Source organism: Rousettus aegyptiacus, unplaced genomic scaffold (genome assembly GCF_014176215.1).
Source record: "Rousettus aegyptiacus isolate mRouAeg1 unplaced genomic scaffold, mRouAeg1.p scaffold_m13_p_16, whole genome shotgun sequence".
NCBI classification, from domain to species: Eukaryota; Metazoa; Chordata; class Mammalia; order Chiroptera; family Pteropodidae; genus Rousettus; species Rousettus aegyptiacus.
In genome coordinates, this window is record NW_023416291.1 from 179,466 (window position 1) to 203,215 (window position 23,750).

Here is a 23,750-nt window from a genome sequence, read left to right on the forward strand (position 1 = left end):
ATGATGTGAGAAATATGTATTGGCTATCATCTTACACAGGGAAACTCACAGGGAACTTCCTCCTTAAGCCGGCGGGCGGGTACCCCAGGGACCGGCCGGTGGGCACGGCCCCGTGTGAGCCGAGCGCGGGTGCCCCCTTCATCACGTCCTGCTCAAAACCAGCGCTTTCAGCCGCTCTCACCTCCTCGACTGTGATTAAGAACCGGTCACTTTCTATGTCATCTCCAGGTTTCACCTAATTTAAAGAATAAATGTCAAAATCACACAGATCTGATCATCTACATGCTCCAGGAGGCTCACTAGCACGAGAAAGACACAATGGCTATTCGAAAAAGTCACTGAATAAATCAATAACTATATTATTTTTCATGCACTAGTTAACTACCAACGAGCACAAAATGGGATGGAAATACAACCAAAATGTCACTAATCTGTTTATTCGACAGTGCGTGGTCGCACCGTACATGAGGCCGCCTGTCACGTGCTGCTGACATGAATGCAATCTCCTCTCAAGGAGATGGTTTAAAACCCACAAACCAAAATGTAATTTTAAAAAATTAGAGCTATCAAATATTAATTATGTATCTTTATAAATTAATGTGAATTAAATACAAACTAGTATCAGTTATTACAAATTGTTAGTTTGCTTAAAAAATCATATTCTTAAAAAAGCATTTTAAATCATCTTAATAAACAAAATATAGCACTTGCCACAATCTGACTGCAGCATAAAAATAAAATTACCAACCTATTTGATAATACATAAAATCTGTGTATTATCAGAATGCTTATCTCTATTTATGAAATGATTTTAAATGAAATAATAGCAGTTACCATCAATTAAATATCTAATAAAATAGTGCTTCTCCTAGATCCACTTTTGATAAATATAAAAATACCATAAGTAATGTTAATATCAAATAAAATCTACAAATAGTTTGAATACCATGAGCAAAACCAGCATAATGATAATAAGACTACGCATCTGAACACTCGAGAATCAGTGCTGAGCCGCTGGGCACTTTACAAAAGTTAGAACCCTCTGTGCCGTGCCTCTGATCCATAGTTCAGAGGGCTGTGCAGAGATTAAATGAAACATCTGAAAGCCTTCGACAGTGTGGCTAATCATAAATGCACAATAAGTACTAGGTACAATTATTAGTATTAGTACCATGACTATACTATTAAACAACATCTGTAAAGGAAATATTTACAGAGATTTTTAAACAATAACTTAAAACAAGATAGACACATTAAAATACCTCGAGGCACTTAAGAAAGAAACTCTCCAAACATCCTCCTTTGTCATCGTATAAAACTGCCTATAATAAAAAAAAAAAATGTTAAAAGGAGACAACATAATTCTGCTTTTCTTAAACACCTTCGATAGCAAATCAAAAGTTGTTATACAGGGAAACCACGGCAGGAAAGGATTACCCACCTTGCTGACCTGTTAGAAAGTGCATCTATCTTAGATGTTTACCAGCATCTACTTGCTCTGTGCAAGAGAGCACAGGCATCCACAGAAGAAATTCAAAATCTTGAATGGAACTAGGGAGCAAACCGAACAGGAATGCGCTGAAGGGGGCAAAGCAGGAGACGAGCCAGTGAAGAGGCAGCTGTCGCGGTGGGCCACGGACGGTCGGGGCGAGGCTTAGTGCTCACAGAGAGCGGTCAGCTCCGGGCGGGACGGCTGTCGGCGAGGCACGGCCACGCTGGCGTGTGCGGGGCGGAGGAGGGAAGCCACGTGGCTGTCGTCTCCGGCTTCCTGCTTGCGCCTTGGCCATTTCGCAGCGGCTTCTCCGCTGGCACCTTCAGTGTCGCCACCTCCCGCTCTTTGGAAAGTCCGGCAGTCCGTTAAAGGACTAAATGCAGGGTGGCCCCACGATCCAGCAAGTCCACTCTTTAGCACAGCGAAATGAAAGCGTATGTCCTCACAAAGAGCCCAACGTCCACGCCCGCACTACTCATGACAGTCAGCAAGTGGCCACAACCCAAATGCACATCGATTGATGAACGGATAAACAAAATGGAACAAATCCATACAGTAGAATGTTACTCAGCAAAAAAACGAAGTCCTGACACACAGATCCACACGGATAGACGCTGAAAACATGAGGACTGAGGGAAGGAAGCCATTCCCAAAGGCCCGGGCGGCCAACCCGCTGAGACAGGAAGCGGATGGGCGGTGGCTCAGGGCCAGGCCTGCGTACCGAATAGTGACGACTGACGGGTGTGGGGTGACAAAAATGTCCTAAAGTTAGACTGTGGTGACGGCCGCCAGAGTCCGTGAACACAGACCCTGCGACCGCCGCTGAGGTCAGCCTCACTCTGCTCCTTCCGCAACCTCGTCTGATGGACCCGACGTGGCGGGGCTGAGAAGCCCAGTAAGCCGAAACTGAAGAGAGCAAGGCAGAAGGGTCCACTGCCTTCGAGAGTAGCGGCCACGACACGGCACCCCGCACGGCCCACGAGCACCGCACCACCTCCCGACTTCTGTCGGCTGTTTGACCTTGGGAGATGTGACGAGGCTGGGTCAGCTTAAGTGACTGCGCTGCCCCTTTCACGACCAGGAACCGCTGCCCACGAAGGCCGCACCCGCCTGTCCCACGGCCTGGCTGGCTGGCAGGGGAGGAAAGGAACCTGCACGTGGCGAAGGGAGACACTGAGGGACGATGGGGAATCTAGAGGGAAAACCAAGCTGCCCTAACATGTCCTGCAGGCTGGCAAGGGCTGTTTCATCAGGGCACCATTTTTTTCAAATGGTTAGCTTTCAATAATCGAGCAATCAATGAATTTTAAAGTATTTATGCTTTTTAAATTACATTCTAAGAGGTACTTGTAACGTTTCTAGGTAATTTACATTTAAACATATCTAAAAGATTAGCTTTGATTCTAAATTAAAAGGTATAATTGAGAAATTCATTTTGGATATGTTACTTGTTAACTGAAAAAAAGGGATAAGTAAATTTTACTTGGTTTATAAATCATACTAGAATCTTAAAAGGCTTTAAGATGAACGATGTTTACAATTTATTAGAATTAGGAGGTAGATTTACATCCTTGGGAGGGTTTTGTTAGGGCAACTTAATGCTAAACAAAGAAAATAAAATATATCACATTTACTAATTTAAAATATTTAAGATTTTGTTTTTTAATAGCCTAATTATTAATAGTATCTATCTTGTTCAACTTAAGTTGACTGAATATTAAGCTAGGACCCCACTGAAAGTTAAACTAAACTAGGTTTATAAATTTCATAGGATTTATAAGTTGAACTTGAAGGCTTAAGGCAAAACTAGTTTCTAATTTTGTTTTGATAAACTAAATGTTAATTTAAAGTGATAATGATAAGCAGCCTTTCACAGTAAAAGCTCCTCTAGAGGTAACTTTACAACAGCCACATGGAATAAAGACGAGACACGGAGAGCGTTAGCTGCCAGGCTGGGGACAGTGGCCTCACTGAAAGGGCCATGGTCTCACCAACACATCCTCTGTGTTGTCAGCGCATCTGTAATAAAGCCGTTCTTTTAAACCAGTGATGCTGAGAGTGGCAGTCGAATGGTTAGGGCGTGGGCTCTGGAGCCAAAACCCCAGGTTCATGGAGGAACCCTCCACTTTCTAGCTGTGGGGCACACGGGCAGGCCACCACACCTCTCTGTGCCTGTCTCCTCCCCTAGGGAAGGGGAGGACAGGAGACTCATGCAGACACACGCATGGCACCATGCCTGGCACATGGTAAGCACTCGATGAGTGTGTAAATCAAAAGCGGGGAGGGGGGGAGCCGGGGCCTGGTCACGTGGGTGCGGGGGGGTCAAAAGGTGCCAACTTCCAGCTATAAAATCAGTCAGTTCTGAGGTGTGACACACAGCACGGTGGCGCCAGCTACAATACTGCACTGTGTTTCTGAAAGCTCTTAAAAGTCCTCGTCATGAGAAAAAAGTCTGTAACTATGTGTGTTGACAGATGTTAAGTGCACTTATTATAGTGCTCATTATGCACTGTATAGAGATATTGAATCGTGTTGTCCGCCTGAAACTAACGTGATGGCACATGTTGGTTTCGTGTCCATAAAACACACAAGCGAGGGAAGCAGATTGCTCTCCCCAGTGTGAAGGGGCTTCGTCCAATCAGCGGAAGCCTGGGTAGAACAAAGAGGCAGAGGGAGAGAGCGAGAGATACTGGTACACCTTTACACGCCTCTTTACACCAGTCCCTGGGACTGAGTCCCGAGGACAACTTTAAAGCTTGGGAAGGGAACAAGCCGATGGAGAAATGGTCAGTGAGCAACAGTGGGAGGCCAGTGTCCCGGAAGTTAAATAAGAATGGGGGGCTCCAGAGTGCACAGGTCACGAGACCTGATCAGGGAGAACACCAGCTCTGGCAGATGGAGCCGAGGCCACCCACGAGGACCCCATGCCCAGCAGCGTGAAAGCACCCTACTAAATAACTCTCTAACATTCCTAAGAAGTTTCAACAAAATCTAATTAAAATCAAACACACACACAAATAAATAGTATTTACTGAACTTTTGAAATGCCCAAACTAATCACTGTGATGTGGGAATCATTTGGCAACTTCTGTTCTCACGTCGAGCCAGCTTATGAACACACCTGACATTTTAGCATCTACAGAGTTCTCGTATCGTTCAACGAACAGGCAGGAGTCCTCGGATTCTGCCACCAGCTGCCGTGCACTTACTTTGTTTCTGCAGCGAGTGACCTTCAGAATCCCATCTTGCCACACTTTTGACTTCTTCATCTTTTGATGAGTATACAGAACCTTAATTCCAAAAACACGAAGTAAAGAAATGGTTACTATTTATACATATTAAATCTTATATATTTTTACGACCTTCTAGAAACAAAATATATTTAAGACATCTACCAAAAGCACAGGTATCATAACAATAAAAAAAAAATCGATTTAAGAAAAGCGACTAGGTAGTAAAAGGCAAGGGAGGGAGAAAGGAGAAGCAACACCTAAGAAGTGAAGCGTTAACTGAGCTACCAGAACCACTGGGAGCTTCTCAGTCCCCAGCGGGAAGGGAGAAGTGTCCGGTCGGGGCTCACGATCTGCAGTGCTCGGAGTGCAGCCCAGAGGCTCCTGCTGGTCCCAGGGCTTTTTCAGGGGTCTGTGAGGTCAAAGCGTTTTCACGTTATTTGGCTTTTCACTCTCATTCTTTCGGGCAGTTATGGCAGAGTTACGTATGTGCAACACTCCAAGATTCAATTTCAAACTAATGCAGAAGCAGATCTGAGAATTAAGCCAAATGTTAAAGGGATTTGCAAAACATATATAGCAATGCTGTTCTTTTCAATATGTTTCTGTTATAGTTTTGGAAAACAGCTATTTCATTAAAAAGTAATGTGTTGAATGTAATGGGTTTATTGTAATCGGTTTAATGAATAAGTATTTTGAAAATTTGTTGTAATTTCTAATATGAAAGACATCAATAGACATAAGCCCCACAATCAAAAACTCTTTGGGGTCCTCATTTTCAGAGACCAAACAGTTTAAGAACCACCGATGTACAAAGCAGCATGCCAGTTCTTCAAGAGAAAGAAATTACTGCCTTTATTTCAAAGGCCTTTCTTTGTACAGCAAATGTGAAGGGCGGGCAGGAGATGGGGCTTCCAGGTAAAATACAGGACGGTATCTGAGACATACACACATATACTAAAAAATTCTTCACTGTTTATCGGAAATTCAAATTTAACCAAGTGCCCTGCTCCGCTCTGAGATTTTGGGTTGTTTTTTGCTATTGTTGTTGTTTGCTAAATCTGGGAACTCTAGCAACATTTGTAAAGTGAGGAAGGAAGGGAGGAAGGGAGGGAGGGAGGGAGGGAGAAAGGAAGAAAAAAAGGAAATAATGGTAAGACTTACAATAAATTCTTGCCTTTCCATTGTTTCTTCTGAAGTTATAAATCGGTCAGCTCCAGAAAATAATCAGTGGTTATTCAACTATTTATATCACCTAAAATGAAAAACGACAAAGCATATTCCACCCTGATGAAAAGACAAAGTATCAGATACACTTTTCTCTGACATGCTGTTGACCAGAGGGAGGATCTCAGAGTCCCAGGAATATGCAACAGCCATGTAAAGAAAAAACTAAGTAAAATATATAAACATTTATTAGTCTGCAAACATTCTTCCAGGTGCCATAACAAGGTTCAGAAAATGATTCCCCCTAGAAGGTTTGGTTCCTTCCAGCTTCAAGTTATAGTTTGCTGAGTTGATATGGTCACCACAAGATGGCCCCCTTGCATTTAAAAGTTTTCCCTTTTACCTGCTAAAGTCAATATACTACAGTATCTAGTACCAAATATACATTATAATGTTCTGTGAGAAAACAAAAATATTTTCAACATGGTTGCAACGAATACTGTAGTTATACTACGCCATTGGATAAAATTGTCATTTGGGCAAACTCAAAAATCTAGAATCACTGATGGTGAGTTAAAGAACAGAGATGCCAACGGAAAAATTTTTTCAAAAGCTATGGTTCCAAAGGTATGACCTCCGGACCAACTGCATCGGCACCAGCTGGAAACCAGTTAGAAATTCAAATTCTTGGGGTCCAACTCTGACCTGTTAGGTCAGAAAGTCTGTTTTAACAAGCCCTGCAGGTGACAGTGACACATGCTCGAGCACTTAGCCCTGAAAGACGTAGGGGATTCAATAATAAAGCGTAATTTACAACTCAGGATTCCATACCTCATTTACACATATAAACTAGGCCACCTATATATTATTTATAAATTACATGTATTTATTTAGTGCTTGCTATGTGAGACTAAAATGGACAAAACAGTATTCCTAATCTCAAGGAATTTTCAGAATCGAGAAATGATGAACAGTAATTATAATAAAAAGACAAATAAGCATAGGAAGGACACCAGCTCAGCCTAGGGCATTAAACGAGGCTTCACGAAGGATGTAACATCTAAGCTGTAAGCTGAAATAACCATTAACCAAGGGAGGATGCCAGGGAAGGGATTTACAAATAGGAATCAATACACACAAAGACCTGTGGAAGACAGAGCAAAGCATGACCAAGGCTCTCTAAGTAGTACAATTAAGGAGTCGAGGGTAAAATGGTGAGTGGTGAGAGCAGAGACTATAAAAGGGAGCAATTACATGCGTGCCAAGTTGTTTGGATTTTCTGTAAAGACCACAGAAGCCAGGATTTTAATAAGATGACATAATTTGACTTGGGTTTTAGACATTGCTCTGGCCACCAGTTAAAGAAACAGGGTCAGGGGTAGGCAAATGTGAATACTTGCTCTGGGACATAGTTCACAGGACAGGACCCAGACTAACAGATATAACTCCCATATCCCATATCCCTCTCCTCCAGCCCACTGGAATTGCTAGATGCCTAATTAATGCCAAGAAGATAACAGGGAGGACCAGAGAGATATCATTCACTGCTGCCTTTAGAGCAACTTGATCCCAGCCACTGAATGGATTGGACATTCTGTATATGTAGATGAGACTACGGGGTGTAAACACAGTGCTCACACGTGGCAGTTATTAATACTGCATCTCTTTAATAACAGCTATCATTTATCCAGTGTGTTTAAATGCTTTAAATGCTCACCTTTTATGGTGCAGATACTATTTCTTATATTCATTTTACAAAAAAAGGAAACTGAGGTACATAATAGGTAAGTAATTTGCCTAAGATAATTAAATAAATGGCAGATTCAAAATTTAAAACTAGTCAAGATCCTGATGCTCAAATCATATGACTACTTTTGAGTACCTACAACATTAGGCTGGAACCGGACTAGATACTTTACATATAATATCTGTTAGTCTCATATTCCCGAAGGGCAGATATTTTCTTAACATTTATAGATTAGGAAAACAGTATTTACTAATTTAGGATTACTTGTAGGCTATTTAAAAACTGCAAAATAAATTCCTTATTGTTTTCAAAAAATTAGAGATATTAATCAAAAGAAATCAAGAAGGTCCAAACTCTCATGAGCGGTAAAATAGATTACAAGAATTAAACTAAAAAACAAACAAAAAAAAGACTGACTGAAAAAAATTGAAGCATAACACACCTCAAATGGGTGAAAGTTTAATGTGTAAAGACGTTTTTAAAGGGGTCAAAAGACCCTAGATGATCTGTGATGACTGCATAAGGGCGCACACACATATTGTGCTGTTTGTACATTTACGTATAAAATTCAGCCTCCTCACTAAAATACGAGCCATGCTTTTGGTCTTTTTCTTTTGGAACAAGAAGAATCTTTCGAATCCTTAAATTGGCTCACAGATTTACAAGTTTCAGAACCACTAACCCAGTATCTCGTTAAGAAACCGTCCGGTCCAGATAAACATAAGAAGTCCACATTTCATTTGCCAAGATTCTAATTATCATGATCTTGTGTAGCCAAATGACAGTGGAGACCTGACCCACTGTCAGTTCCCAAAAGCAAACAGCAAAACCCTCTCTGGTCCTCACGCGTCTGCGGGAACTGCAAAGCGGAGCCGGGAAAACCTGTGAAGAGGCTCGACTCCTACCGGGAGTCCGAGCGAGCTGTGACGGCGACCGCCAGTCCCGGGTCCACACAGCGCCCTCACCGTCTACCCAGCCGGAGCCGATTCTTTCGTCCCTTCGCCCCAAGTCAGCGACACCACCTCCGCCTCACACCCTGACTCCCCGAGACCCGGGGTCAGCTCACCTCACCCACCCATCACACTAAACTCCCTTTCGAATTCTCGCGCGAAAGAATGTGACGTCATCATCCCGGGACGGCACCTGAGCGGGAGCCGACACTAAGCAGCCCGCCGTCTTCAAGCCGCCAATCGAAGTCCTGATTGGCTACGAGCCGCCAGACGCCCCGCCCACGCCCGTGACGTAGCGACGGCGCAGCGCCTCGGCGCGTCTTTCTGAGGCGACCGGGGGCGGCTGTCGCTCGCTCTATGACGCGAACACAACCCCGACTGTAGGACCCCGGAGACGGAAAGGCTCCAGAACGCAGTCTCTGGCCCTGTGTTTTGGGACTTGAACGGAGTGAGTGCCAGGCGGGCTCCAGGGCCGCTCAGGTGGAGCGAAGTCAGCCGGCCCCAGCGCGCCTCCCACCCCGCGGGCCGTCCGCGCGCGGCCCAGCTCCGTGCGCGCGCAGGCGTCCTCGGCCGCGGGGGCGGGCCCGCCGTTGGGGGCGGGGCGGGCGGCGTCCGGCGCGCTCAGGGCGGGGGGGCCGGGGCCGAGCGGGGCGGCGGTCGCACGGGAAGTTGCGTTATTTCACGGATTGGAACTGGGGCCAAAGAACAGGGAAAGTGAGGACGTGCATGTTGACATTAGGTCATTTTCCTTTCAGGACTCTAGTCCTTGTCAAAGGTGAAACTAGGGACGGAAGGGAGTTGACAATTAGCGCGAACTGCAGGGCACGGGTGCGCTCGTTGGCATCCGGGGGAGGCAGGCGGGGAGCCGGGGTGGGAAGTGGCAGAGAGCAGGAGGGCGTTTAAGGGGCCTTGAAAATTGAAGAGGTTTATAGGGCAGGTAAGACGGGGAGACGCATCAAAGCGAAGGCACAGAGGCAAGTGCCCCGGTAGCCTCGAATGGCTGGCTGTGACTAGTTCTTAACCTTTTGGGCACACAGTTTCCCTTAAAGCATCATAAGAGCTGTGGATGAGTTGTTCAATCCATCTCTTCCTCTAAAATGAAGGTGTGTTTAAGATCGCGATTGCAGACATGTATTAGCACACCCAATAAGAGTTTCTGAACTTAATCCTCCAAGCCAAGAAGTAACCCTCAGGAGAGGGAGTGAAGGGCAGCCCCTGGGCTGCGATATGAGAATTAATGCGGAAAGCCTGGTTTCTGGGAGACTGACTTTCTGTGCTTACGCAGTTCTGCCCACTGTTTCCTTAGATAGTGGCTCTGACAAGCAGAGGAATTAGAGAGCTGGCAGTCTGCCTTTTACAACGTATAGATTTTTTTTCAGAAAGAGTTAGCATTGGATTCTGCTGTGGAGATAATCATAGTCTACATTTGTATTTTATTTATAATTATACTCCTTACAAAAGAATTTGAACAGTTTGTAAGATGCTCTTAAATATAATCAACAGGTTCATAGGGCGTGGTCAGGCCAAAGTCCCAGCCCTGGTAGTGTTTACACTAGTGGGGTAGATAGACAACATCACAACTCCAGGTAGCGGCTAAAAGGAAACTGGGAAGAAAGTGGCGGCTGAGGGGGTAGGAAGCATTAAAGTTAACTGGTAGGGGCTATTTTAGGTTGGGTCAAAAAGAAAGCCTCTGCGCAGGTGAGGATTGCAGAGACCTAAATGAACAAGGCAGTCATCCCTACAGGTGTGGTGGGGAAGGTAAAGAGAGCAGCTAGAGCAGAGGTCTTGAGGGAATGGCCTTATGTTTAAGGAAGAAGAAGGCAAAGGTGATATGTGTGGGTGGAGAGACCTGCAGGGAAGAATTGTAAGAAGTGAAGTTAGCCTCAGGCCTAGTAGGCCACAGTAGAGACTTAGGGTTTGATTCTGAGTATGGTAATAAAACCTTTGGATTTCATGCAAGAGGCTGACGTGGTCTGGTTTACGTATTTACATGGCTACTCTGTCTGCTGTCTGGAAAGTTGATGAACACAGAAGCAAGCCAATGTTAGGATGCTGAATGTAGTTCAGGCAAAACAGTGACAGTCTGGACCAGGTAAATCCACAGCAGAATCCACTGTTAACACTCCCTTCTGAAAAAACTGCACCTTGGCAAGAATGCACGAGTAGTTGGAGACTCGAAGAGGGCTTTGTGCCCTCTTGACGGGTGTCACTTTTAAACACTTTATTTCTGTTACTCGCTGCAGCATCAGTGCTGCAACAGATTCTAGTTTAGGCTTTAATCTAATGCCATGTTTACTGAGCTTTAGAAAAGGATACAAGGCAGAAGATACACTGGAGACGGCATTTTTGTCTCACCTGGAGGCCTGCCCCAGTACTTACCCAGACCCAGCAATTAACCCAAACCATTGCCTTTTTTTTTTAAACTCTCAGGCGAGACCAAGCTTATTCTCAGGCAGGCCTGTATCATCCCAGGCCTGATGGTAAGCCTTTGCTCATGTAGTCATTTTTGTGTGCCTATCTCTAGTGATTTAATTATGATAATACATTCAACAAATATTTGACTCCCATGTGCCAGGGACTGGGAATGCTTTCATCAGTGAGTAAAACACAAAAATCACAGATTTTATCAACCTTTATCAATCCTACATTTCTACGAAGGATAAAAAACATGACATAATGACGTTAGAGGCAGTACATACAATGGGGACTGGTAAGTCAGGGGAGGTAGTGTATTTGTCCAGAAGTTTTCGGTTTTAAATATAGTTGTGGGTGAAGACCTCCCTGAAGTGACATGTGAACAGGATTTCAGCACATGAGGGAGCAAGCCATGTCATCTGGGGGATAAGTATTTGAGAGCAGCAGGCTTAAAAGGCCCTCATTGAATTTGCTGGCTGAGCTTAGGGACAGCTGGGCCAGTGTGGCCAGAGCTGAGGGGCACAGGAGATAGGCATGCCAAGGAATTGGATGGGCTTAGTAATTGCCCAAGAAGTAAATGCCGTGATGGGAAGGCCAACTGAAGGCTGATTATTTTCATTGGAGGTTACATATTTAAAAATAACTTTTTTGTGGTCTGTTGAGATGAAATGTCTGGAGTCCCTTAATCTTACACTTGGACTCACTGTCCTAAAAGTGTAACTTGGTGGTATGGTTGTATGTAGTCCACTGCCCTTTCAAATACTAAATGTTTTTCTCTATTACACCAGGCTTAAGTATTTACCTCTAATTCACAGGAATGGAAACTGAAAGTGGAAATCAAGAAAAAACAATGGAAGAGGAAAGTACTGAAAAAAAAGTAGAAAAAAAGAAACGGTCTCGAGTTAAACAGGTGCTTGCAGATATCGCTAAGCAGGTGGACTTCTGGTTTGGAGATGCAAATCTGCACAAGGATAGATTTCTTCGAGAGCAGATAGAAAAATCTAGAGATGGATGTAAGTTTGCTTCTGTGTAACGGAACCAGTTTAGATGTGTGTTTTTTATCTACTTCTGAAATAGTACAAATAGATTTACCACATATATTTTAGATAATGGACAGGCATTAGGCATGTTCTGTGCTTTTAGGAAGTTAAATTCAAGACAAGAAGGCATTTTATGTTGTACTGATTCTAAAACACCAGTTTTTTAAAGGAGGTAAAATGTTTTTTGTTGCATGTTGAAATGTGACACAAATATCTAGTAGACTCATTCACTTTTATATTTCTATTAGATGTTGATATATCACTTCTCGTGTCTTTTAACAAAATGAAAAAATTGACCACAGATGGCAAGTTAATAGCCAGAGCGCTGAGAAGTTCAGCTGTTGTAGAGGTAAGAATTGTTACGATTTTTTTTTATCTTGTATTATTATAGGAGTTTAAACTTATGTATTCTTTTAAAGCTGGATTTAGAAGGCACCAGGATCAGGAGAAAAAAACCTCTGGGTGAAAGACCACAGGATGAGGATGAGCGGACAGTGTACGTGGTAAGCCATTTTTCTAGAAAAAGTCAGAAACATTTTACTATTCAAGTGAAAATTTATTGACCTGAAAACCCGTAACACTTAATACTGCATCTAATTTATCGTAGGAATTACTTCCCAAAAACGTTAACCATAGCTGGATTGAAAGAGTGTTCGGGAAGTGCGGCAACGTTGTGTACGTCAGCATACCACACTACAAGTCTACCGGAGACCCTAAGGGGTTTGCCTTTGTGGAGTTCGAAACAAAAGAACAAGCAGCAAAAGCTATAGAGGTAGGTCCAGAACCTGGAAAGAAAAAACAGGATTAGCAAGCGTTTTAAAATGGCAACAGAAAACTTTGTGCCAATTTCATTTCAGTTTCTTAACAACCCACCAGAGGAAGCACCAAGAAAACCTGGCATATTTCCCAAAACTGTGAAAAATAAGCCCATTCCTGCCCTTAGAGTCACTGGTGAGTTTTATGCTGTTGACATTTAAGTAGGTGCAGTTTTAAGTAAAATGAGAATTAACGGCAGTATTGTTACAGAAGAAAAGAAAAGGAAGAAGAAAAAGAAAGGGCGTGTGAAAAAGGAAGACAGCACCCAGACTGGAGAGTCTGCCGGGGACGTGAGCCAGGACAGCAGCGGCCTCGCCGCAAAGAGGCCCAGGGAAACCTCAGAGGGCTCTGAAACGGAGGTCACAGAGCCGCAGAAGCCGCCCGCCAAGAGGAAGAAGAAGCGGGAAAGGGCTGAAGTGAGCAGCTCGCCTTCTATCCGAAGGGGGAAGAGGAAGAGAAGTAGGTCTGGAGAGGCGGAGGTCCTTGCCCCCAGGTCCAAGGTCAAGAGGAAGGCTCAGAGCGAAGGCCTGAAGAAATCCTCGGAGGTGTCCAGAGAAGACAAAGGTAGTCACGCTTGGAGGTAGGGCTAGGTAGAGAAGTCACTTCTTAATTTGTCTTTATTTTTTAAAGATTTAGAGCTCTCTACTGAAGAGGAAAAGGATACTGGAGACGTAAAAGACGGATCCCTCTTAAAGGCAAAGAGGAAGCATAAGAAGAAGCACAAAGAGAGGCACCGAATGGGAGAGGAGGTCATCCCCCTGCGCGTGCTGTCCAAGTAGGTGCTGGCGCCGCGTGGCAGCGCGCACAGCCCGTCACCATTGCTAAAGTGCAATTCCAGCTGTGTGAACAGAGTTGCATATTAGCAACAGTGACGGCCTGTGGCCTGGTCTGCGACGATCGAGGCTGAAAAGGGACCACCACACTAAAACATGGAAGCACTTACTGCTGTCGTGTCACAGCAAATGCTTCCACGTTATAGTCGCGGGTGTCCCTAAACAGACCACAGGTGTGGCTTCCGTGTTCCGTGGGTGGCAGGCAGACTCACCATCACTAAACATGGAAGCACTTACTTCTGTAGTTCAGAGCCAGTACATCCACGTTTAAGTGATGGGGAGCCCAGGCTCGGAAGAACGTGGATCAGGAGCAGCTTCAACCTGCAAAGTTAGAGAATAAACCTGTGTCGGTTCGGAGACACCATTAAAACATGTAAGCACTTACTTTAGTTGGAAGCAGTAGGTACCCCACGCTAGAGCAGAGGGGTCCCCGTCGTCTCTGAAGTAACAAGGGTGCCATGTGGGATCCGACGAGCAATTTGGACTCACTTCTACTAAAACATGGAAGCACTTACTACTTGGAAAGTGACAGAAAGCACTTCCATGTTAAAGTTAAAGGGAGCCCATGGACCGGACGAGGAGACCGCGCAGGAGAGTGCAAACTGCAGGCATACCTCGAGGAAGTTTCTTGACCTTCCGGGGTTACTGTTCCTGAGAGTCGGGTTCTGGTCTGCAAGCATAAAAGCAAAGACTAGGCTCTGGTATTTATGCTATTCTTAACTCCTGAGTTCCTTTGCCTTTTTATCTGTGAGAGTCATTAAGAGCCTTTTGTTATTCTAATAGATCAGATCTCTGGGAAGGTACGAGCCCGGGTGGGTCTAGATCCCCCTTTTCTTTTTTTGAAGTATACAGATGTCAATGTTAACAGCTAAAACCATTACCACAAGATATCCTCCTCTTTAAAAAATCGCTATCTGCTTGTTTGATGGCATAGATTAGGGCTGACAAAGCCCTGGAGCCTCAGCCCATTGTGCTCCTATCTGGAGGGCTCCAGCTGTTTGAAGAGGCATCTACATGTTAAAGGTGTGTCAATGAATAAATTGCTTCCAGGGGTGTTTTTTTCTTCTTAGAAATTCCCTTTGATTCTAGTTAAATACGAAGGAATGTTATCTCTGAAATTGGAGGCAGTTTAACAAGTAATCTTTAAATTTTAACCTCTCATTTTTCCCCCAGAGATGACTCTTCTAAGTAAATGCTACTAGTTAATTCAAAACTTTTATTTTCAAAAATTCACATAACTGAGATATACTTAAGAATTGGATTGCAAATTTAAAACATTTAATCTGAATGTTGGTGCTAGGAGAACTCCCATTTGCTTGTTTGCTAGATAGATTTAGAACGCTGGTAATAATTTGAGTGTGTTTAAGAAATAAATTGGGGGGAGGAGTGGTTGGTTGCAAATCACTGTGAAAGAATGTGTTTAGGTATTTAAGTATCCGTTGTTATTTCAAATGTACGTTTTTTTCATTACAGGAGTGAGTGGATGGATTTGAAGAAAGAATATTTAGCACTGCAAAAAGCCAGTATGGCTTCTTTAAAAAAAACAATATCCCAAATAAAATCGGAGTCAGAAATGGAAACAGACCACGGAGTAACTAATAAGTCTGGAATGAAAAATGGAAAAAGTAAACATCAATATGATACTTTTTGTAGCATTATGTTGTACTTCATATTAAAATACCACATTTGAGTTATAGGATAAACTTTAATTTCTAAAAAATTATATGATGATCATTGTTAGAAAAATTGATTTGGTTAGTAGCCAAGATGCGATTTATTCTTGATATAAGAATATTTGAAGTGCTTATTTAAAATGGTATAATTTAAACTTACACTTATGTTTTCTGTACAGTTTTCATTCTTAGATTTAGTAGCGAGTGCCTAATTTATGAATTGAGCAAGTTTGTAGAAACATTGTAATTTCTCACATGTAATTTCATTCCATAGTATTAATCAAAAGCAGTAACAAATTAGAGCAACAATTCTATGACATTCTCAACGTTAGTGTATATTTTAAAGTCCTGTAATGGAAACATAAATTCTCCCGTCCGAATTATCGTATAGAGCATTCTGTGACATTCTGTCATTGTCTGCTTTTTCACCTCATCAAATGTAAGGGCACTTTGTCACTTGCTTCAGGGAAAGGGGGCTTCTTCTTTTTTGAGTGTCTTACAAGTGCTCTCAACAGTAACAGTTTGCATTGAGTAATAGAAATTTTTGTATTTCATTTCATGGTGTTCTGCAATATGTAGTATGACTTTGTCGGGAAGACCTACCCTGAGCCCCAACAACTTACAACATAATAACTTTATTAATTACTAATTCAAGATAATTTAAGTAAATCAACAAAAGTAGCTAAGAAGTTGATGATTCTAAAGCGGGCTCCTAAGTGTTGAATGATTAAGTGTAAGAGGTTTACTTCTGGTCTTTTTAATCCACAGCAAACAGTGCCCAGTGTTGTCCCCAAGAGAAGGCGGATGTGGCAGGACCCCAGTTTGTGAGCGGTGTGATTGTGAAGATCCTTAGCGCTGAGCCTCTTCCTGGCAGGAAACTCGTCAGGGTAAGGCTTTGGAGGCCCCAGGGTACTTGTCCCTGTTTCCCCTGAAAAGCCCTGTGTGAAAATGTTTTGAATATGGAAAACGAAGCAAATCAGAATTTGTTCCTCTGTGGTAAACTGCTTGCAGGGTTCAATCCCATAGTGACTCTTACATTTGACTTAAAGTCAAATTTAAGACCGAAGCCCTCGCTGGCTCAAAAGTCCTATGAGCACAGTGCACACATTTTTCTGTAGGGAAACTGCAGTTCGGGGTCATTTTTATTGGTGCTCGATGGTGAGTTGTGTAGTGAGTGAGGAAGCCACGCTGCAGGCACAGTTCCTGACGGAGCAGGTCGGTTGGGTGCTGTCTCAGGGTCCACTTTTTAAGGCACTTTTTCTGTTTTCAGAAAAAATGGATTTTAGAAAAATACTTAGTGCCAAAACTTTTCAAAATATTTGATCAACATTAGTTGGTCAGAAATTATTTGAAAACCATAATCTGCTGTTCTCAGGTTTTGGAGCAAACTGGATAATTTGTAATTTGCTTCCAGGAGCTTTCTGAGCTTTCAATAGATTTCTAAAAGGTTTTGTGACGTAAAAAAAGTCAAAACTACTTTGGACTAAAAGAAACAAAATGCATATTTTTCTCTTAACCATGGATTTAGTTTATTTTTATTAATGAATCCCCTCAAAAATTGAACCTTTTTTCGTGAAAGAAATGCAGGTTATTTTGGAGAAAAGACCCCTTTTTAATAGTATGTTTAAAATTTTTGTCAGTGTTTATTAAACCTTGCTGATTGTTTTTAAAAATTGGAACAGTAACAGAAAAGTATATTTGAAAAACTACAAAATTTTGAATGCGTGTACAGATAAATCCATAGTTACGTGTAATTTACAACTTGCTATTTGAGCTTTTCTGTAGTCATTTTACACTTTATATAACTTGTCTAATACAGCCTTTTGTACAGCAGTACAACAGTATTTCTTACTGATGTATTCTGTGGGGGAGCACTGTGTTTCATTCACCCTTACCCTGTCACCCATTTAGGTGAGACACTTTTTACTCAGTGTAAAATATCGTATAACACAGCACGTACATTGACGATTCTTGCCCTGACCTTCGGCCTGGGGTTTGTTGTTTGGAGGTTCCATACTCATACCCGTCCTCTGTAACTTGCACGGCCATCGAGGCTGCTCACTGATCACATGTGAGCGCTCTGTCTGAAACTCTGTCACTAACATGGACATGTAGATTCTCTTGATGATATCAATGAAGCATTTGGTCAGTCCCAAATTGATATTACCAGCTTGTAGAGTATTGTAGCAGTATAGAATTTTAGATAAGAAGGATGAAATTAAGGGTATAAGTGCTGCTGTGATTAGTTAGGTTGCAAAAGAGTTAAAAGAAAATTTAAAGTTTGTTATTTGGAATGACTGACATTTAATTATATTAAAGAGCTTTTATTCTCTAAATGGTAGCTATTAATTACAAACTCTTCATTTACGATCATCAAAATCTAGTAATCGTAAAGTAACTGTTATTTACATTTTGCTGGAACAAATCAGAGCTATGAGGATGGAGGATACTGTTTGTGCCTTACCCCTTGCAATTATCACCAGGCTAATTTGTCATTTAAAGAAGAGTTTTAAATTCAGAGATTACCCGAGATTATAATGGATGCTTACTAAACATCTTTTCAATTGCAGTGATCTAATCTTATAAATCAATAACAGCTATACTATTCTTGAATAGTTAGATTTTATCAACTTCGAAACTGATAATTTTTCTTTTTTGTGTCTAAATTTAGTACTGCTATTAACTAAAGAATTGGAAAGAATTGGCAAGTTTATTTGTCTCTAGCTCTTTCTCTTTTTTCATTGAATTAGCAAACATTACAAGCACGCCTTCTGTGTTTTAGGCAGTGTGTTGGGGTGAGTTGAGACTTATTTGCTCCCCGACTTCTGCAGACACTCAGGTTTTTACTACGTATGCTTTGCTATTAAGTAGTAAACTTTTTTTATTCCATAATCAAATAGTATTTTCAGGTGTTGCTCAGTTCTTTCTGTAATTCAGACTTTAAAAACCCAATATCTAAAAGTAATCTAAATTAGTTGCAGCTTGATATTTTGGGTGAAATCTAAAACTGACAAAAACTACAGGGGAAGAGATGGGTAAGAGGCTTTCCCCCCCCGTTGGGAATCTCCAGTTTCTTCTTTAGCTTCCTGAATGGAGGTTGAGGAATTAAGAATTAGTGTAACATTCCTGCATAATTGCATTGTATTTACTGTAGAACCAGCTGTGAAAAAAAAAATGATGAGGAATGCAGGAATCTTGTTAATTTGCCCTCACAGCGGGCTTTCCAGGTAGAACTTTTTCTTGCTGAGTGGCCAAGAGTTGTTTAGAAGTTGCTTAGGTTATTTTATTAAAAAGTAAGAGCTTTTGGGCTATGTTCCCATAGATCCACCTGGGAACCTCGAGTTTTTGTAGTTTTCATGAAACTTGTTTTTTTTTTCATGAGTTGTTATTAAAAAGTGGAGTGGTTTTTACATGTTTCAAGTCATAAGTGATTTTGTGGGAGTTAGTGGAAACACACCTTCTCCCCCAAACTGTGTGGGGCTTTTCATTTTTCTCTTATTCCTTGTTCTAGCTGCACGGAGACTCGGAACCCCCCTTTTCCCGATTGCGGGGGCGGGGGTATTCGTGCACCCTGGCCTGCGGGCCTGCTGTCCTTAGGGACATTTCTATTCTAGTTAAAGTTTAGCGGTGTGGTTGAGTGAGAGAAAGCTATGATGCGGCTGGTTGGAGTTGTTTAAATTGGTTCTCAGCTCTGTCCCTGTTAGTTTCAAAGAGCGTTTATATATACTCTAGGAGAAATGTTTGAGGTCGAGTAGTTCTCGCGTTAAGCTTCACAAGGCTTATTTACAGAAATCTGACATAGCCATTGGAAAAACTTTAGAATTATGATGAATTGTTTTTCATTCATGTTATATCTTTCTGAACTCTAATGCAGGACACTTTGGCAGCAGTCTCAGAGGTGGTTTACGTGGACTTGCTAGAAGGGGACACAGAATGCCATGCTAGGTTTAAAACTCCCAAGGACGCCCAAGCAGTGTTAAGCGCACACATGGACATTAAAAAGAAACACTCCTGGAAGCTCGAGATCCTTTCTGGTAAAACTCCATAGAATTTTCTTTTTTGACAGTTCTTATCATGGGTCAACTGTACTTTCTGAGTTTTGCTGATAAAACTGGTGTTTGTTTTTTCATGCTCTTGTATGTGTAGAGTAGCACCGAATGTAATCGGACAGCTGTTCTAGCTGTATTATTGGTCACTTAACGCATCGAATACGTCTTCATACGTTCCCTTATCCTTATATTCAGTGATCGATGGTTTCTGTTTGTTTTCAAGGTGATCATGAACAGAGGTATTGGCAGAAGATTTTGGTAGACAGGCAGGCCAAACTTAATCAGCCTCGAGAAAAGAAAAGAGGCACCGAGAAGGTAATCAATTCGTATTTGTTTTTAGTGTGGAGTTTTTGTTTTCTAGCCATTTTTCAGAGGCCGACGGTCTCTGGAAGTACTGCGGAGCCCTAACATAACCTTGGTTTTGCTGTGCATAACAAAGATGTACGTTGAGAGGAAACACTCCTCTGTAATACACGAAACCAGAATTATTTTCTTCACATGGTACAAGATTTTAATATAGAGTTTTTCTTTTTTGAACTAGTGATGTAACTTAAAGCAATCTGTTTCTGGTCACTGTGTTTTGTAGTTAGGTGGTAAATGATTATTTAAACATTGTCTCAATGGTAAAAACACAATGTATTTAGAGTGGTGTTTAAAGATAGTAGTCTCCAGAGATAAGATTGAGAGACTTTATGTATAGTGTTTCCATAGCGGTGATAAGCTTTATTTTTCTCTAATGCTCAACAAGTGACATAAAAAAGCTTAGATACATAAAATAATTTAAAGCAAGTTTCTCACTGACGGGTTATCAAATCATTGTTGCCAGCAAGCAGTGATTATTTTTGTTTAAACAAATGATCGTACTTGTAAAGGTTAGTACCTCTTGAAGTGCTTAGAACAAAATAGAGCACATAGTAACTATATTATTACTGTTACCAAAATTTTAAAATGTATATTGTTAAAAAAAAAATTAAAAAGATGTACACACTTTTATTGTTGGTTAGCACTTAAAAAGTCATACTTCTGTGTTCTAGGTTTGTTGATTTGGAATCGTATTTGTATAAAATATTTTTTTAATTTAACTTTAAAGTCAAGTGTTTTTCATCAGCCTTGAGTCACCTTGGAGTCATCGGAATTTAGGATAATTTGAGAGGAGGTTTCCCACTGGTCTTTGCTAATTCGGTTTCCATGCATGCGGGCAGTTTGCTCAGGCGGGGGCGGCCTCCTTCCTTCCTGAGAGCCTTTCAGGTCTGTGAGGTGTTAATTTTAAAGCCAGTTCGAGATTATTTAAATGTTAAAATAGTTAATCCAGAGCTCACCCCTGAAATGAAGTCACTTTGCTAAATAATACTTATCCTTTAATTGGTGTGTGATTTTATTTAAGTTTTATATATTTGTGAAACTAGGAATTAGTAATTTTGTTTTTCTGAGAAGATCCCATTTTCAAAAATTAAATCTGAGGCCAGGAACCGGTGACTGGGGAGTTGTGCTGACTGGGCTGGAGTGGTACAGGCCGCGAGGAGCTCTGCGCTGAGCGTTGGGCTCCCCCGTCCCCATTTCCCCTCGCACGCCGGGCTCGTCCTCAGCGTGGCTTGTTTCATAACTAGAAATGTCTTCAAGGTCGGGTCCTCGCTGCAGTTATGGAAGTGGCTGGTCGGCTCCTGCCGTGCAGTGGAAACCGGGCCACCCACCCTGCACAGGCTCTTTGGAGGAGGGGGGGTGGAGCGCTCAGTTTGTCAGCCTGCATTTCTGTGAACCTGCCGGGTGTATGCACGTGAGCACCCGTCAGTGTCGGCCACTGCCTTCCCCGCTGGGACCGCGGCCGTGGGCAGCAAAGTCCCGTTTCCCTGAAGCTGCAGGGAGCGGCCTGGTCGGGGACGTGGGTGCTGGAGGGCCGCTGGGGGTTGTCTGGGAGCCCCCTCTGCGAGGGCAACGGTGGAGCTGAGCCCGGGAGTGGCCAGCAGCCATGAGGCTGGGTGACAGCTTCCCAGTGCAGCAGCAGGAAGCGGGAGCCCCTGGGGGAGACAGGCTGGGACAGTGTGGCCTCGGTCACAGGCGCGTGTGAGGAAAGGGCAGCGGCCCAGGTGTGACACGCACCGCGCCGACCCGCAGCCCGCATCTCCACGGCACTGCTGGGTTGCGCCATGACGGCGTGAAAGAAGCACTAAGAAAATCCTGGTTCTTAATTTTCACGTTATGGGGCAGGGTCCTGGGGACAGTTTCCTGAGCCTCAGTCAGTTCATGCAGAATTAAAAGGAATGGGTGGAAAATAATTTGATTTCCTGCGTTTATATTCTTACATATAAAAGTCCGGGAAAACTAAGACCTTTCAGAGAAGGTCGGGAAGGTGCAGGAAAAATCCGCCCACAGGATGCCACACACTCAAGACCAGCTTCGACAGTAGCTGCCTGGAGACAGCCCAAGCAAGGCCTTTCTCATTTTTCTTTAGCTTTTAAAGCATATTTAGATTTTAGTATTTATCAAAACGGTCTTTACAGATTACCGATACGTTAGATGTTCAGCAGGTAAAGATAGAAGCCGTAAAATTTATGAGGAGCACATGGCTGTGGTAGTTTACACGTTGACTCACCTCGCTGAAGAACAGCCTTTTCATCACCTTACAGCAACTTCCTGCCAATGGCTACAGGTCACCAAACGCTTTAAAGATGCTATGTTAGTGATCACTCATTAGAATCTGTTCATTAAGAGAAAATTTTCATTTCTTCCAAAGCTAAAATATTAAAATTTTTTTCAGCAAGAAGGCGTTTGGAATGTTTAGACAGTTTAAAAGGTCGTCTGCATGCCACATAATTTCATTTGCCTTTAAAAATATTCAGGTGTTTATGTTAGGGTGTAAAAAATAGTCTAAATACAACCATATTTAGAATATTTTATTTTTTAAATTTGTAAGCAACTTATCAGAACCTTTGTGTCGCACTCAGCCCAAAATATAGTGTCTCATTCAAGTAATACAGTTACAATACAGTTACTAAGAGCCACATGGCATTTAAGAAGCGTCCAAGCCCAAGGGGATATGAAACAACTAACAGGGGTTCTGAACCCTCCTAAAAGGTAAAACAGTTGCCGGCTTGGACTGGCTATTTTTAGTTGAAAAATTTTTAGTGATGCAGTACTAAAGCGTGGGAGGGTTTTAGATAATCTAAAGGTTGACTGTCCATTATATTTAATAAACCTTAATCTAGACAGCCCTTTCTGTGATTGATTTGACCTAAGCTTAATTATCTTATGTATCTACCTCTCTCCTTTTTGAAAAAAATTTATTCAGGCTGACGATTATAGAGTTTTTCTGGTCATAATTGTCTTTTGTTTTTAGGTATCCAGTACATTCTAATTTCTGGTTTCTTTCTCTGTAGTTAATCACCAAAGCTGAGAAGATTAGACTGGCAAAGACTCAGCAAGCAAGCATGCACATTAGATTCTCTGAATACGACTGAAGGGATTGGCTTCACCTCTTAGACTTCACTGGATACTTGAGTTGTCTTTAGGAAATTCATTTGTATTGTAACCTGTAATGAATGTTTTTTTGAAACCTACATTTACTTAATTACCTTTGATCCTTATTTTGTAAATAAGACTTTTTTCTAGAGACAAGTACATTGTATACCAAATTTTTTCATTAAACATTAATCAACCTAAGAAGTGACTTAGTAAATGTTTTGAACATTATTATTAATTTTTTTGTTTTTGTATTACTAAAACAAATAACATGCTTGCAAAAATAATCTACCACATAAATACATAGTTTAGAAACCATGTTTTACAGTGGATTCACCATAATATTTTGTAGCTTGCGTTTCCCGTTTGAAATATCCTAGATACCTTTTCATGTGGTCTAAACAGACTTAGGTGTACTATTTCATTCTGTTTATTGTACTTTGCCTATCTGAGCTTTTGTTGAACAGACCATATGAACTGTTTCCAATTAAAATGTTAAATTTTAAAAGTATTGAGTTTGTTTTCCATAAATGAAGTTTATTTTGTCTAACCAAAATAAAATGTACCAAATGCTATGAATACTGGGGTGAAAGTCTAGGAATCAGGGTCAGGCAGAATCGAGGTCTGTCTTTTTATTCAGGAAAATCACAGACTGGGGCCCAAAACACCCAGAAAGCTCACTGAGTGGCCACGGGCTCCTGTCCTCCGGCTGCTCACTGTTGTGATTCCACTGGCCCTGTCCCGAGGGAGGGCCTGGTCTGGCGGTCCTCTGTGCATTGTGGGGGCCAGAGACGTGAAGAGATTGGCTACCTGGCTTGTAGGGGTGACAACAGCTTTTTATTGCCGAATCTAGGTCTCCTGAGCAGGCACTCACTTCTCTCT

At 42.1% G+C, this 23,750-nt stretch overlaps 2 protein-coding genes across 11 annotated transcripts in view; one reads left to right on the top strand and one right to left on the bottom strand.

Annotated features, from left to right (window-relative positions):
* ZGRF1 (zinc finger GRF-type containing 1) overlaps positions 1 to 9,036 on the bottom strand; it is a 50,969-nt gene extending 41,933 nt beyond the window's left edge. For 5 of the 9 annotated variants that reach the window (XM_036233389.1, XM_036233387.1, XM_036233382.1 and 2 more), the window contains exons 1-5: positions 8,542 to 8,696; positions 5,887 to 5,977; positions 4,702 to 4,782; positions 1,263 to 1,322; positions 50 to 235 (exon numbers count right to left, since the gene is read on the bottom strand). In XM_036233389.1, the coding sequence (XP_036089282.1) occupies positions 50 to 235; positions 1,263 to 1,322; positions 4,702 to 4,782; positions 5,887 to 5,907 (348 nt within the window). In that variant the 5' untranslated portion in view covers positions 5,908 to 5,977; positions 8,542 to 8,696. The other 4 variants (XM_036233386.1, XM_036233385.1, XM_036233383.1 and 1 more) reach the window with 4 other exon arrangements.
* Positions 9,037 to 9,282: 246 nt separating this feature from the next.
* LARP7 (La ribonucleoprotein 7, transcriptional regulator) lies at positions 9,283 to 23,379 on the top strand. 2 transcript variants are annotated; one of them, XM_016144842.2, is made up of 13 exons: positions 9,283 to 9,361; positions 11,817 to 12,014; positions 12,290 to 12,390; positions 12,461 to 12,544; positions 12,649 to 12,813; positions 12,899 to 12,992; positions 13,071 to 13,421; positions 13,488 to 13,632; positions 15,164 to 15,315; positions 16,132 to 16,250; positions 19,238 to 19,397; positions 19,636 to 19,727; positions 22,787 to 23,379. In XM_016144842.2, the coding sequence occupies exons 1-13, from the start codon at positions 9,313 to 9,315 to the stop codon at positions 22,865 to 22,867; spliced, it is 1,791 nt and encodes a 596-aa protein (XP_016000328.2). In that variant the 5' UTR covers positions 9,283 to 9,312; the 3' UTR covers positions 22,868 to 23,379. The 2 variants fall into 2 exon arrangements, with proteins under 2 accessions (XP_016000328.2, XP_036089284.1); XM_036233391.1 differs by having other exon boundaries at positions 9,285 to 9,361; positions 13,068 to 13,421.
* The last annotated feature ends 371 nt before the right edge of the window (positions 23,380 to 23,750 follow it).